The sequence below is a fragment of the Hibiscus syriacus genome, unplaced genomic scaffold, assembly GCF_006381635.1.
Source record: "Hibiscus syriacus cultivar Baekdansim isolate YM2019G1 unplaced genomic scaffold, ASM638163v2 tig00110600_pilon, whole genome shotgun sequence".
Lineage (NCBI taxonomy): Eukaryota > Viridiplantae > Streptophyta > Magnoliopsida > Malvales > Malvaceae > Hibiscus > Hibiscus syriacus.
The window spans coordinates 557790-572005 of NW_024062797.1; the positions used below are offsets into that span (position 1 = coordinate 557790).

Consider the following 14216-nt stretch of genomic DNA (forward strand, 5'->3'; position numbering starts at 1 on the left):
TGTGTTTTTTTTAGTTAGAGAACCATATTAAGATAAAAATAATATGAGAGCCACATTGATTTTTTTAAAAGACAAGAGCTTCGCATACCCTTTTACCTCTTTAAAATTTCAATCATAACTCAAATATGTAAGAAAAATATGACTAAAGTATAATATCAAAATGATAACATGAACCAAATTTAACATTGATATTAGAACTAATAATATAATCTTTGAGTTAAGACCGTAATTTCAAAGTTAAAAAGTGAAAAATTGAAAGTATAGAAACTAAATGTACAAGTTGTGTATAATACAGGGACTAATAATTGGAATTTAACCAAAAACTTGTTATGGACATGTATGGGTGGAACGGGATGGAGATGGTTTTGCATTACTGATTCTGTCCCCAATATAAATGTATCATTTTCAATATCAACAAATCAATGTATATTAAATGAGAAAATATCTAAACTTCAATTTTAGTTCATTTAAGATGTAACAGTGACAACACGAAATCTTAACCATTTTCAATATCAACAAATCAATGTATATTAAATGAGAAAAGATCTAAACTTCAATTTTAGTTCTTTTAAGATATAACAGTGACAACACGAAATCTTATAGATATTTTTCGATGATCCTTACAGTTATTTTTATAAAATATTGTGGATCCTTAAGATTATTTTTTGGGAATTCTCACAGTTATTCACACATACAATTCGATTATTCATACGATTTGAATATAACAATTTCCGTCCTAATCCCAATTTAAATTTAGAGGATAAAACTTCCTCCATCCCTATACATAAGTGAAGAATTTTAGTTATTTCTCATCCCGTAAGTTTAGATCCCACGGTTAGATGTATGGGACGGACCCAGAAATCTCAATTGAAGTCCATAATGTTGGTGAGGAATATTTGTTCTAAATACTCTCAACCATTTGGTAAGGAACGCTCAATCACCCTACTGCAATCGCTGGTGTTCAAACTTGTGACCTCTAGGAACAACAACGATTCCTTTAACAACTAAAGTAAGTTGCTTAGTACGGTCCATTTTAATGCCTGAATTTTCATTTTTTGAAAAAACTTAATGTTAAATTTTCTACGAGTTACTAAAATGAAATAAAAAAAAATTATACATAGTTTTGAAAAAATTAAAATAAACAAATACTAAAATAAACAAAAATCGATAGTTTCAAAACTAAACGTAATTTATCTGAAAATATATATGAATTTGAATCATAAACTTTTAACAAAGGCATAATGAAGAATTATGATAAATGATATTTCTTTCTCAATAATGAAAATGGTGAAATTTTGAAGGATTTGGAGAGAGAGAGAGAGAGAGTGAAAAGCAGCATGCAAAGCATTACATAGGGGCTAGAGAGAGGAGAGAGGGACTGTAAATTCTTCTTCTTCTTCTTCTCTGGATGTTTGCCTCCACATTTATTAATTATTTGGATTATTTACCATTGCTCCTAGTTAATTTTATTTCTCCATCCATCCACCATCACTTCCCCCCCACTTTCTCAGCGTATATAATATTATATTATGTATACTCAATGTATGTGCCTTTTAGAGACAAGGTTGTTTTTTACATTTATTTTCATCGTTTCTTTAAGCCAAAATGAGGCGTTTTTGTACGTCCCCGAGGCTACTGCCCCCATCAGTTCAGAACCGAGAACAAAGAGAGAAAAAAAAAGAGCTTTAAACTAAGTGCTAATGCTAATCCAAGGCCGAGCCCCCGTAGCTGCTTTATTTAAGGTTCGTTTGGTTCACGAAATGTAATATTATTAGTGAAAATATAAGATTATCAAGAAATATGATTACTGATAATGTTGTATTTTGTGTTTGGTTGGTTTAACAGGAATGTAAGATTACCGTGTTTGGTTAAAGAAATAAAAGATTATTAGAATGTATATTTGACAAAATTATCGTTATTATATATTTATTTTTTTAACAAGTTAGAAAATATTTATATATTTTTTTAAAAAATTTAAATTCATAAAATTTATATTTTTTTTACAAAATTAAAAATATAAAAAAGTTTAATAAAATGGTAAAATTTTAGTTTAACCCCTGAACTTTATATAAAATTTTAATTGTAGATTTTTTTTTAAATCTAAAATAGTTTAAGGATAAATTTGTAATTTAACCTTTGTAGAATTTTTATTATTTTATGACAGAATGATACTTTTGGAAAAAAAAATTAAATACATTTTAGTCCAAAACGCTGGTAATCTAACAATATCTAAAGAAAGAAATGTAATGACATTCCCAATAATATATCCAAAAAAATCTAAAATCAGTAATAAAACATTACCAAAAATAAAATTCTCGATAAACCAAACGTAAAAATATAAATTTTATTCTCTCACATTCCTTAAATCATACTACCCCTCAAATCAAAGGAGAGAGATGAGGCCCACAATGGCTTTAACACGTGATAAAGAAACACCAAAGCTCTTTGCATGCGTCTATAAAATTTCATCATCATCTCCGTCATCTCTCTCCCACTCTCACTTTCTCTCCCTTTGAATCGTCTTTAAAAACCCATCTTTTTGATCTCCCACTTTGCCACTTCTGCTTTGAATCGTCTTCAAAAACACATCTTTCCCCGTTGTTGTTGTTGTTCTTCTTCTTCAAAGCTCATTGCTTTTGTATTTGTTTTCCTCCAAGTGGGTGACTGGTCAGTTATTTGTATATGTGCTGTAACATCTTGTGGTGGTAATTTAATAGTGGTTCATATTTTTTTCCACTGCTAAGCATTAAATACTTTGAATTTTCATTTTCCATTTTTTTTGGGATATTGATTTCATTGCCCTTTTTTCAAAGTTTATTCCTTCTCTTTGTATACATGCTCTTGGTGTTTTGTTTTCTTCTAGACTGTTTTTATTCTTCCAATATACCAAGCCTCGTGCTTTCAAAAGTCTGTTCTTTGCATAAATATAAATAGAATAAATCAACTTTCTTTAATGCTGCTGCTATGTTTATCTGTCTGGGCTTATATTCGTTTCTGGACTGATTTTTTTTTCTTTCTGTTTCCTTTTAAAGTTTCAGATTTTGGTAGATACAGACAAACTTAGGGGAATGGTTTTTGTCTTCTGGGTATATCCATTTTCTGGGGTTTTTTTAAAAGTTATTATTACATGATTTTCTTCATGTTTTCCATCTCATGATGTTATGGACATTGGTTTCATATATGTAATTGATTTTCCCTATGTTCTTGTGCATCAGCTTCAGTGGGGTATAAACGAAGCTAACCAGTATGCCTATAAGGAAAATGAAAGAGAGCTCTGAGCAACATCTTGTGATTAAAAATCACTTGCAAAACACCATGAACACAGCCCAAAGATCACCAAAAACTGCACAAAATGGCAAAGGCCCACCACCATCTCATGAACCCCACAACACAAAACAACCCCATAACCAAGCCTCACCTCCTACATCAAAGAATAGAGGAAGAAGAAGAGGGAGAGGTGGTAAAAAATCTGATCAACTAGATGTATGTATGAGACCAAGTTCAAGGCCTTGTACTGTAGCACACAAACCAGTGAATCAAGCTTCAAATGGGTCTATTCAGAATAGTCATGGCTCTAGTGGCATGGAAATGGGGTTCCCTACTTCAAGCAAGTCTTTGAATTTTGCACCTAGGCCTGGTTATGGCCAGGTTGGGACAAAGTGTATTGTGAAGGCTAACCATTTCATTGCAGAGTTACCAGACAAGGACTTGAACCAGTATGATGTAAGCTCTGTTGTCTGTTTCTTCTTTTCTTGTATTGGATTTCTTGCATAAAAAATGCTTCATGGTATTACTGCTTCAAAACAAAAGCCCCATGTGGTAGTGTCTAATTTTTTTTCTTTCATGGCAATATTTGGGGTGGGCCCTTAATCTGATTGTATTCATCATGTGTATGCTGCTATGGTTTTTTCATATTTGATGATACATTGAAGATGAAATTGAATAAGATGGTTCTTTTTCCCTCGCCATGACCTTTACTTTTAATGGCATTTATGGGGTTTAAATTTTGTTCTTGTTGTTCTTTTCCTTTTGGCAATTTTTTGCAGGTCACAATAACTCCTGATGTGGCATCCAGAATGGTTAACCGAGCTATTATTGCGGAACTCGTGAGACTCTACAAAGAATCCGACTTGGGAATGAGATTGCCGGCTTACGACGGTAGAAAGAGTCTGTACACGGCCGGTGAACTTGCTTTTGCATGGAAGGAGTTTACAATCAAGCTTGTTAGTGAGGATGATGGCATCAATGGCCCCAAGTGAGTTCAATTTTTATACACACACGTGTATATATATTTGATTTAATTAAGTAGTATAATTTATGTAATACTTTTGAATTCATCTTGAAAGATGTATGTACGATTTTGCAGAAGAGAAAGAGAATACAAAGTGGTACTAAAGTTTGTTGCCCGAGCAAACATGCATCATTTAGGCCAATTTCTAGCTGGTAAGCGCGCCGATGCTCCACAAGAAGCATTACAAATTCTTGACATTGTATTACGAGAGTTATCTTCAAAGAGGTACGAGTCCAAGTGTTCATGATTATAGGGAAAAAAAAACAATTCTGCTTATCAATATTTTTGTTCTATTCATCTCACTCTGTCTGATGCTGTGAAGGTACTGTCCTATTGGGAGATCATTCTTTTCGCCCGATATTAGAGCACCACAAAGGCTTGGCGATGGTTTGGAGTCATGGTGTGGTTTTTACCAGAGTATTAGGCCTACTCAGATGGGCTTGTCTTTGAATATCGGTATATGAATTATGATCAAATTTACAATAGTTCTCAGCCTTTACTTTGATTGGTGTTTCTCATTTCTGTTTTTACCTGTATTTTACCCTTCCATAATAGATATGGCTTCAGCTGCATTCATTGAGCCGCTTCCCGTGATAGAGTTTGTTGCTCAGCTTCTAGGCAAGGATGTACTGTCTAGGCCATTGTCTGATTCTGATCGAGTGAAGGTATCTTTTCGTTTTACAGCTTGGTTTCATTCTTGGAACTTGATTTAATCATAATTAACTTCGAAATAACCGGCAGATTAAAAAGGCACTCAGAGGAGTTAAAGTTGAAGTGACACATAGAGGGAATGTACGAAGAAAATACCGTGTCTCAGGATTGACATCTCAGCCTACTAGAGAACTGGCGTAAGCTTCAGCCCTTTGTTTTCTGATTTGTGCTTTTTCTTATCTAACAAATGTTTCATCGATAAAGATCTTTGATGTTAAGGCATCTACGAGTGCAGTAATGAGTGTTTTTATACTGTTTTTATTACTTGTGTTGCTTTGTTCAGGTTTCCCGTTGACGACAACTCAACCATGAAGTCCGTTGTTGAATACTTCCAAGAGATGTATAGCTTCACAATTCAACATGCACATCTACCTTGCCTTCAAGTAGGAAACCAGAAGAAGGCAAATTATTTACCTATGGAGGTTAGAATATGTCGCTGAAAGTTTCTATCGATTTCTCAGTAATTCACCTTTATTTTTACAAATCTGAAGAGAAATCTCGACTTTTTGACTTGATAGGCATGCAAAATTGTTGAGGGACAGAGATATACAAAACGATTGAATGAGAGGCAAATTACTGCCCTCTTAAAAGTCACATGCCAAAGACCACGGGATAGGGAAAATGATATTTTGCAGGTACATTTTTTATAGTAATCTTGTAGGCATATCAACTATCGATCTTCATTTGCTTATAAGGAGGTAAATGAATGAAAAAAAACTCCAGAGAAACTCTTATTTCCGCATCACAAAGTATGTTAATGAAAGGATGAAATGAAAGCCATGACTATGCATTAATTTGTAGACGTATAAACGCTACCATATGAAATAAAATTTATCATTTCGCTGTCTTGGGAGCATGTTTGAGTTATTATTCGGTTTATCTATAATGACAAGTTGTCTTTGTTGCCTGCATATTGAACACATGCAGACAGTTCAACATAATGCTTATGATCAAGATCCTTATGCAAAGGAGTTTGGGATCAAAATTAGTGAAAAGCTCGCGTCGGTTGAGGCTCGTATCCTTCCTGCCCCTTGGGTAATATATCTAAAAATTTGTGCATAGTATGAAAAAAAAGGATGATTGTTAAATTGACCGTCTAATTGGCTCCTTGCAGCTGAAATATCATGAAACCGGAAAAGAAAAAGATTGTTTGCCTCAAGTTGGGCAGTGGAATATGATGAACAAGGTAATATTCTTTTCTAAAAAAAGACATTCTAATTGCTCTACCAAGATAGATATATTCTTATTTGAGCTTGGTTTGCTAATATGTTGGCTTCTTGTTTTTATGTGATCTAGAAAATGATCAATGGAATGACCGTAAGCCGATGGGCGTGTATCAACTTCTCACGGAGTGTGCAAGAGAGTGTGCTAGGGGGTTTTGCAATGAACTTGCTCAAATGTGCCAAGTTTCTGGCATGGTAGTTTTCTATGTCTTAGTATCTTCGACACTCGAGATCTGCGTTCTAGTTTCTTTTCCATATATCTTTTCTATTTAATAATGGAGTGTAACTTTATTGGTCATTGCTGTTTCGTAGGAATTCAATTCCGAGCCTGTTATTCCGATCTACAGCGCCAGGCCTGAGCAAGTGGAAAAAGCTTTGAAGCATGTTTATCATGCATCAATGAATAGAACTAAGGGAAAAGAACTAGAACTTCTATTAGCTATACTGCCTGACAACAACGGCTCGCTTTATGGTATGTTATATCATATGATCATTTGCTGTTCCAATTCTAAGATACATACGGTATTGGTGGCTTCTTAAACCGTACACCTTGAATGATCTTGTCATGGTAGTAGTGTACGGAATCGTGACATTGTTCTACCCTTTCAGGTGATCTCAAGCGAATTTGTGAAACCGATCTAGGATTAATATCACAATGTTGTCTGACAAAGCATGTCTTCAAGATCAGTAAACAGTATTTGGCTAATGTGTCCCTTAAGATCAATGTTAAGGTTAAATAATTTCTCCCAGTTATATACGACTTCAAATAATTTTGTTCCCCTAAATGATTTCTTTCGAACTTTATACTAACATTACGATCATTATATGTGCTTTCTGAATCCTTTTTCACAATACATATTAAATATCGCCTATTAAATGACTGCCTTTTCGTTGTCGCAGATGGGTGGCCGAAACACGGTTCTTTTGGATGCTATCAGCTGCAGAATACCATTAGTTAGTGATATACCAACCATAATATTCGGAGCAGATGTGACTCACCCCGAAAATGGAGAAGACTCGAGCCCCTCTATTGCAGCAGTATAGTTCTTTTTCCTAGCTTATTTTCCTCGAACATGTATCTATCCTGGTGCTAATTTTAACTCTTTCTGAAATATGTCGGTTCTTTAGGTAGTAGCTTCACAAGACTGGCCGGAAGTGACAAAATATGCCGGACTAGTTTGCGCTCAAGCTCATAGACAGGAACTCATACAGGACTTATACAAAACGTGGCAGGACCCTGTACGTGGCCCCCTCAGTGGCGGCATGATCAGGTATGCTGATGTTGATTCTGTTGCACATGTACCTTTAGCTTCGAAGTTGCACGCACTTTCTTTCTAATTTCGGTTTTTAGTGTAGGGATCTTCTCATATCTTTTCGGAAGGCAACCGGACAGAAGCCGCTGAGAATAATATTTTACAGGTTTGCGATGTAAAATATATCGGCTAATATTTCTGACACGCTACTCGAATTCGACATTCAATCATGAGTTGCATCCACTGCTCATGCATATGTATAAGTTGTAGGCCTCTCTTATACTAATTGGCTAATAATTATTCGAGCAGAGATGGTGTGAGCGAAGGACAATTTTATCAAGTTCTACTCTACGAGTTAGATGCAATCCGGAAGGTGTTGTATCGACGTATTTTCTTTTGGGATCGAATTCAGTATATACAAATTCGGAATGTTTATGATTCTGATAAATTATTTATTATAGGCCTGTGCCTCTCTAGAGCCGAACTATCAACCACTGGTGACTTTCATCGTTGTACAAAAACGACACCACACTCGATTGTTTGCTAATAATCACAGGGACAGAAGTAGCACTGACAAGAGTGGAAACATTTTGCCTGGTAAAAGATTAGATTATCGTGATACTCCGACTTCGGATAGCTTGAGCATCATTAATCGTTCTCATGATTGTGCATTTTGTACTTGTTTTCAGGCACCGTTGTTGATTCGAAAATCTGTCATCCAACAGAATTCGACTTCTATCTTTGCAGCCATGCCGGTATTCAGGTAAAACATTAATATCCTATAAACTTTTTTCAGTTTCTTTAGGCTTTGCAAGCACCGATATCATCTCATTCCTTGTGTTATCGACATGCCTAGTGTAAGCGTTCTTCGTTAACTTTTGGCAGGGAACGAGTCGACCGGCACACTACCATGTTCTTTGGGACGAAAACAATTTCACGGCCGATGGAATCCAGTCTTTAACAAACAACCTTTGCTACACATACGCAAGGTGCACACGCTCGGTCTCCGTCGGTTAGTTTTTCGTATACTTTGGGGACCAAATTCTGTCATTCATTTGGACAACAATGTGGATGTTATAGCCAGCCATTTGATCAATGATTAGCAGTAATCTAATCAGCTGGTTTGCGGTTTCGATTGCAGTTCCTCCTGCATATTATGCACATTTAGCCGCATTCCGAGCACGGTTCTACATGGAACCGGAGATGCAAGACAATAGCTCGATGGGCGGCGGTACGAAGGCGGGAGGAGAATCCGGGGTGCGGCCGTTGCCGGCTTTGAAGGAGAACGTGAAGAGAGTAATGTTCTACTGCTAGACAACAGCTTTTCATGTCAATTTTTATGTGTACAGTTAACGGTTCGTGAATGGTTTAGGTAGTTCTGTTTTCCTAGATAAAGAAAATGTAGAAAAAGGGATAATGGCACAGTGCCCCCCTGTACTTTAATGAAACCTCCATATGATGTTTTAACTTTCAAAATGTTTAATATGTTCCCTGTATTTTATTTTCGTGTTCTACTATGCTCTTGATTTTATCGGCAGTAAAATATTTTGGGAATTGATTTGGTACGACATTTTAAATTTTATCCTTATTTGATTTTAATCTGATCTAAAATCCAATATATTTTGATCATGAATTGTTTCATATTTTATAATAATTAATTTTGATTATTATTATTATTCAAATGTGTAATAAGATAAAAATTAAATCTTTCAAATATTCAAATGTGTATTATTATTATTTTTATTATTTTTATTATTATTATAATTTTTGTGAGAAAAAATTAATCTTAAAAATCAAAATACAAGATTGTAATCTTCTATAATATAAATTTTGTTAAATCTACAATGTGAACACGTGAAAGCATGTATTAAGATAATTTTATTTGGATTCTGGTGGTGAGTGATATATATTTGAGAAGTTTTTCCCCAAAATAATTTAGGGTTTATATTTTCTTTAATTAATTTGAGTATTTTTTTTAATTTGGGTTTTAAAATATTAATAAGTTTAAGATTAAAATTTATTAAGTCTTAATATTTTAAACGGGCTTGGAGATTGAGATGAATTTAAACGAGAGAACATAAATGAACGAACATAAACGAATGGATTAACGAATATTCACAAACGTAGATGAACGAATGAACCCTTTGCCCATGTTCGTTCATTTAATTAAATGAATATAAAATCTTGTTCATATTCATTCATTCAATAAATAAATGAACATAACGAACTTCCCGCCAAGCGACGTTCGGTTCATTTACAGGCCTATCCAACTCATATTGTCATCAACTTTTTAACAAAAAAGGATAAGTTTGAGACATACGAATAGTCGAGTGAGTATTTTATAACTTTTAATAATAGATGAACTCAATAAAATAACACCCTATATATATACACACAAACTAGTGGATAGTATCCAATTATATCATGTATTTTTTTTTAAATTTTACATAGATTTGAGATGGTTGTACAAGTGAAAATAGATTAATGAAATTAATAATTATGGGTGTTCATTGTTCGGTTAAAACCGAATTAACCGAACGAACTGAAATTTCAGTTAATTAATCAATCGATTAATTTTGGATTCGATATGTTAACGGTTAATAGTTTTGGTCAAATTTCGGTTTCGGATAATTCGGTTCGAAATCAGTTAATTAACCGAATCAACCTAAATTATTAAATACTTAATATATTATATATATTATTTAGCTTTAGGAGTGTTTGAACTCGGTTTTTACCGAATTAACCGACCAAATTAACCGAAAAAAATATTTAATATTTAATATTTAATATATATTATTTAAAAAAAATTTGTTAACCGATCAATTAATCAAACTTAGTTCGGTTCAGTTAAATTTTTTTGACAAAATCAAGTTAGGTTAACGATTAATAGAGAAAAAAATTCAATTAATAAAGTTCAGTTAAATTAACCGACCAAATTAATCGAATTACTTATTTGAACACCCCTATCAATAATGTAAATGAGCGGAAAAATTTAACTTGAAAATTAAAATAATAAAATTAAAAAAAAAAGTCGCAAATTGGGTTGTCAATCAACGTTCAAAGTGACCCTACAATGGTTGGTGTGGAAGAAAATTAACTTATGCCAAGTAAAGTTCAAAGAACATGGTTGGTAAAGGAATACATACATCAATATTATATAATATATGATATTATTGGTATTCAAATTGTAAAGTAGCATCTTCAACCAAGCTCAGGATCCACTGAAAATGGAGAAGGAAACCCTAGTTCAGATTCCAAGGGTGAAGCTGGGAACTCAAGGGTTGGAGGTAAGATTCAATGGCTATCCTTTTCTTTTATTATATATATATATACATATATATTAAGAATTAGGAATTATGTTATTGTATTATAAACTATATGAAATAAATCAAATTTGTTGTTGGAGAATCAAACCCCTAATTCATCCACCATAATCTTTTATTATCCCAGATTGTTTTGAGTTCCCAGTTCTGCATATTGGGGTTCGATTTGAATCACTAAATTTGTTAGATACGATAGCATTAACCCAATTGAGCTAAGTTTCCAATTCGAGTTCATTTGAATTCTGTTTAGCTTCTGGAAACAAGGGTAGGCAAGGGATGATTTTCTGGACAAGAAGATATGGATGAATTGATGATTAAATCACCACTTCTTTGTTATGTTGTCTAGAGTTAGTGTCGGATTCAGATATGTGTATCGGTATAAATTTGTTCCGAAAATGTGTTGATTGAATACAAGTACTCGGGAGAAATTTCGGATTCGAGTAACATAGCTTCTATATATCTCTGTTTTCAGGTCTCTAAACTGGGATATGGTTGTGCAGCCCTCTCCGGGTTGTACAATGCTCCTCTATCCCATGAAGAAGGGTGTTCGGTCATAAAGGTGGTTTTTTCTAGGGGCATCACATTCTTCGACACATCCGATCTTTACGGTGATGAACCTTATGATAACGAGATCTTGGTTGGGAAGGTATACAAGTCTCGATGCGAAGTTACGATAGTTATTCTGTGGTTTCATCCTTCTCGTGTGTCGATGTTTCGTTTCAAAGCTCATCTTCATTCATGAACACACATGTTGATGCATGTACATATATGTATTTCCCATTTCTCAGGCTTTGAAGCAGCTTCCGCGAGATAAAGTGCAATTAGCTTCAAAATTTGGGATCTTTAGGAAAGAGGGATTTAACTTTGGGGTGAAAGGGACCCCTGAATACGTGCGGAAATGCTGCGAAGCTAGCCTCGAGCGACTCGGCGTGGACTATATCGATCTTTACTACCAGCATCGTGTAGATACTTCGGTCCCGATAGAAGAAACTGTAAGCATATATCATCTAAAAGACCACTTCTTTTGTTAATGACTTCTGTTCAATGCATCAAACATTTCGAAATGGGACAGATGGGGGAGCTCAAGAAGCTTGTGGAAGAGGGAAAGATCAAATACATTGGCCTATCTGAACCTAGTGTTGACACCCTTAGAAGAGCTCATGCTGTTCATCCGATATCGGCCTTGGAAATGGAATATTCCCTCTGGTCTCGTGAGATCGAAGATGATATAATTCCGGTCTGCAGGTTTGTTAGCATTTGGCTATGATGTTATATTCGGTACTCGAACTTTTCGTGTTAGATACTCAATTCCATCTTTCTCAGAGAGCTCGGTATTGGGATAGTAGCATATAGTCCGCTCGGTCGAGGTTTCTTCGGTGGGAAGGCAGCTGTGGAGAGCTTGCCTACTCAAAGTCTTCTGGTACATCAAATCCATAAGAGTTTCTTTTCCATAAAAAAAAACTATACTTCTTACATATTTGATCCTTCTTATCACAGAAATTCCATCCAAGATTCACAGGGGATAATCTGGAGAAGAACAAACTCGTATACGCCCGTATTGAAAACTTGGCGAAAAAGCATGGATGCAGCCCTCCTCAGTTGGCTCTGGCGTGGCTACTACATCAGGGGGAAGACATCATTCCGATCCCGGGTAAGTTCGGTAAGCCATATGTTATTCTAATTCGAGTGCAGTGATGAATACGGGTTTCGAATCGTGTTTTTACAGCTACAACAAAGATTAAAAACCTCGAAAGCAACATCGGATCGTTGGCCGTGAAGCTGACACAAGATGATTTGAAAGAAATCCGCGATGCGGTGCCGGTCGAAGAAGTTGGTGGCGACAGAGAGTATGATGCTTTTACTGATTATTGCTATAAGTTGGCAAATACACCGGAGAAGTGATTGTAAATGGAAGCACCATTACCAATATTGAAGCCCTCTGTGCAAGCGTCTGGTTTTCTTCTGTGCTTGGTGATTTTCTTAATAGCGGGAGCGGAATGAGTTGTCCAAAAATCGAATTTAATATATTATATTAATCCGAATGAGTTGTTCGAAACTCGATCTAATACGAGGATAAATCATATCATTTACTGCTTAACTATTTAGCTCTTTTATTTTTATCATCCATCTTCCTACTTAGTCATACTTTTAGTAAATAAAAATAAATTAAAAGTAAGATTAAATTGAGAGAATATTTAAATAATAGGGATTAAATTATAATTATATCAAAATACTTAACTGTTAGATCTCTCACCTAATTTGTTAACCGTTAACCAAGAACAATTAAATAATTTAGTGGTCTGATTGACAAAATTAAAAAATTAATAGTAAAATAAAAAGATTAATAGTAAAAGGACGAAATAATTAAATGATTAACGGTATAATTTCCCCTTATATTAATCGGAATGAGTTGTCTGAAATTCGAATATAATACAATTATATTAATCGGAACGAGTGGTCTGGAAACTCTCCTTTCATTTTATATTGCAAGTTGATATGCATTAATATTAGGATGAAATATAAAAATAGTCAGTCAATTATAGTATACCTTTTTATTGAACCTCTAAATTATGAAAAGTTACAAAATTGTCACTAAACTTAGAAAACTGCTAATAAATTACGTTTTCTTATAAAAAGAAACGAAAAATAGCATGATAATTAATAAAATTAATATTATAATATATTTAATTCTAATTTTAAAAATTAATTCTCAATATTTATTTATCTACCAAGTTAACCCCTAAGCAAATTTCATCTCTATTATAAAAACAGCAATTGAAAAAAATTAATAAACGTCCACCACTACCGCCATCAACACTGCAGCGGCAGCCGCAGCTATTAGCCACAAACTTCTCCACCTCTTTTTAATGATTGCTATGGATCTAAAAATTTAAAGGTTAAACTACGCATTTAGTGCTTAAACTATTAGTTTTAGTATTTAAACTATTTTTTTTTTCAAAATCATATCTAATGTTTTTTTTGTTTCATTTTATTATTCCCGTTAAAAACTTAACGCGTTTAGTACCTAAACTTTAGATATAATTTTGAAAAAATTAAAAATTTAGGTACTAAAACAAACTAAAATTGATAGTTTAAGTACTAAAAACATAATTTACCCAAAACTAAAAGTTGATCTAAAATTTTATTTTTTTTAAAAAATATTCTCTTTAATATATCAAATTAAATTTAAGAATTTTCTCAAACTAATAACTATGTAATTGCTCTCATTTTAATTGTTGGATGGACATAAGTTTATTTAGAGATTAAATTGATGAATATATTAAAATATATTTTTTATAAATAAAATAAATTAAAATAATATATAAATATGAAATACCATAATGTTCTGTCGAGAATCCAGCAGCGGCCACGTTTACGGTGAACGACATGAATAGTCCTTTGTTGTGTTTAGGGT

The 14216-nt window shown here is 33.8% G+C and overlaps 1 protein-coding gene and 1 pseudogene across 1 annotated transcript; both read left to right on the top strand.

Annotated features, from left to right (window-relative positions):
- The first annotated feature begins 2570 nt into the window (after positions 1–2570).
- On the top strand, positions 2571–8807 carry LOC120134938 (annotated as a pseudogene).
- A 1845-nt stretch (positions 8808–10652) lies between these two features.
- Positions 10653–12851, top strand: LOC120134939 (perakine reductase-like). Its single transcript, XM_039151310.1, has 7 exons — positions 10653–10765; positions 11274–11447; positions 11590–11793; positions 11874–12046; positions 12125–12221; positions 12299–12452; positions 12528–12851. Exons 1-7 carry the CDS (start codon positions 10706–10708, stop codon positions 12701–12703), a joined length of 1038 nt encoding a protein of 345 aa, XP_039007241.1. The 5' UTR covers positions 10653–10705; the 3' UTR covers positions 12704–12851.
- The last annotated feature ends 1365 nt before the right edge of the window (positions 12852–14216 follow it).

Coding starts and splice junctions, on each gene's coding strand:
- LOC120134939 (XM_039151310.1), top strand. CDS start 10,706: ATGGAGAAGGAAACCCTAGTTCAGATTCCAAGGGTGAAGCTGGGAACT. Junction 11,448..11,589: donor ACGAGATCTTGGTTGGGAAG/GTATACAAGTCT, acceptor CCCATTTCTCAG/GCTTTGAAGCAGCTTCCGCG. Junction 11,794..11,873: donor CGGTCCCGATAGAAGAAACT/GTAAGCATATAT, acceptor GAAATGGGACAG/ATGGGGGAGCTCAAGAAGCT.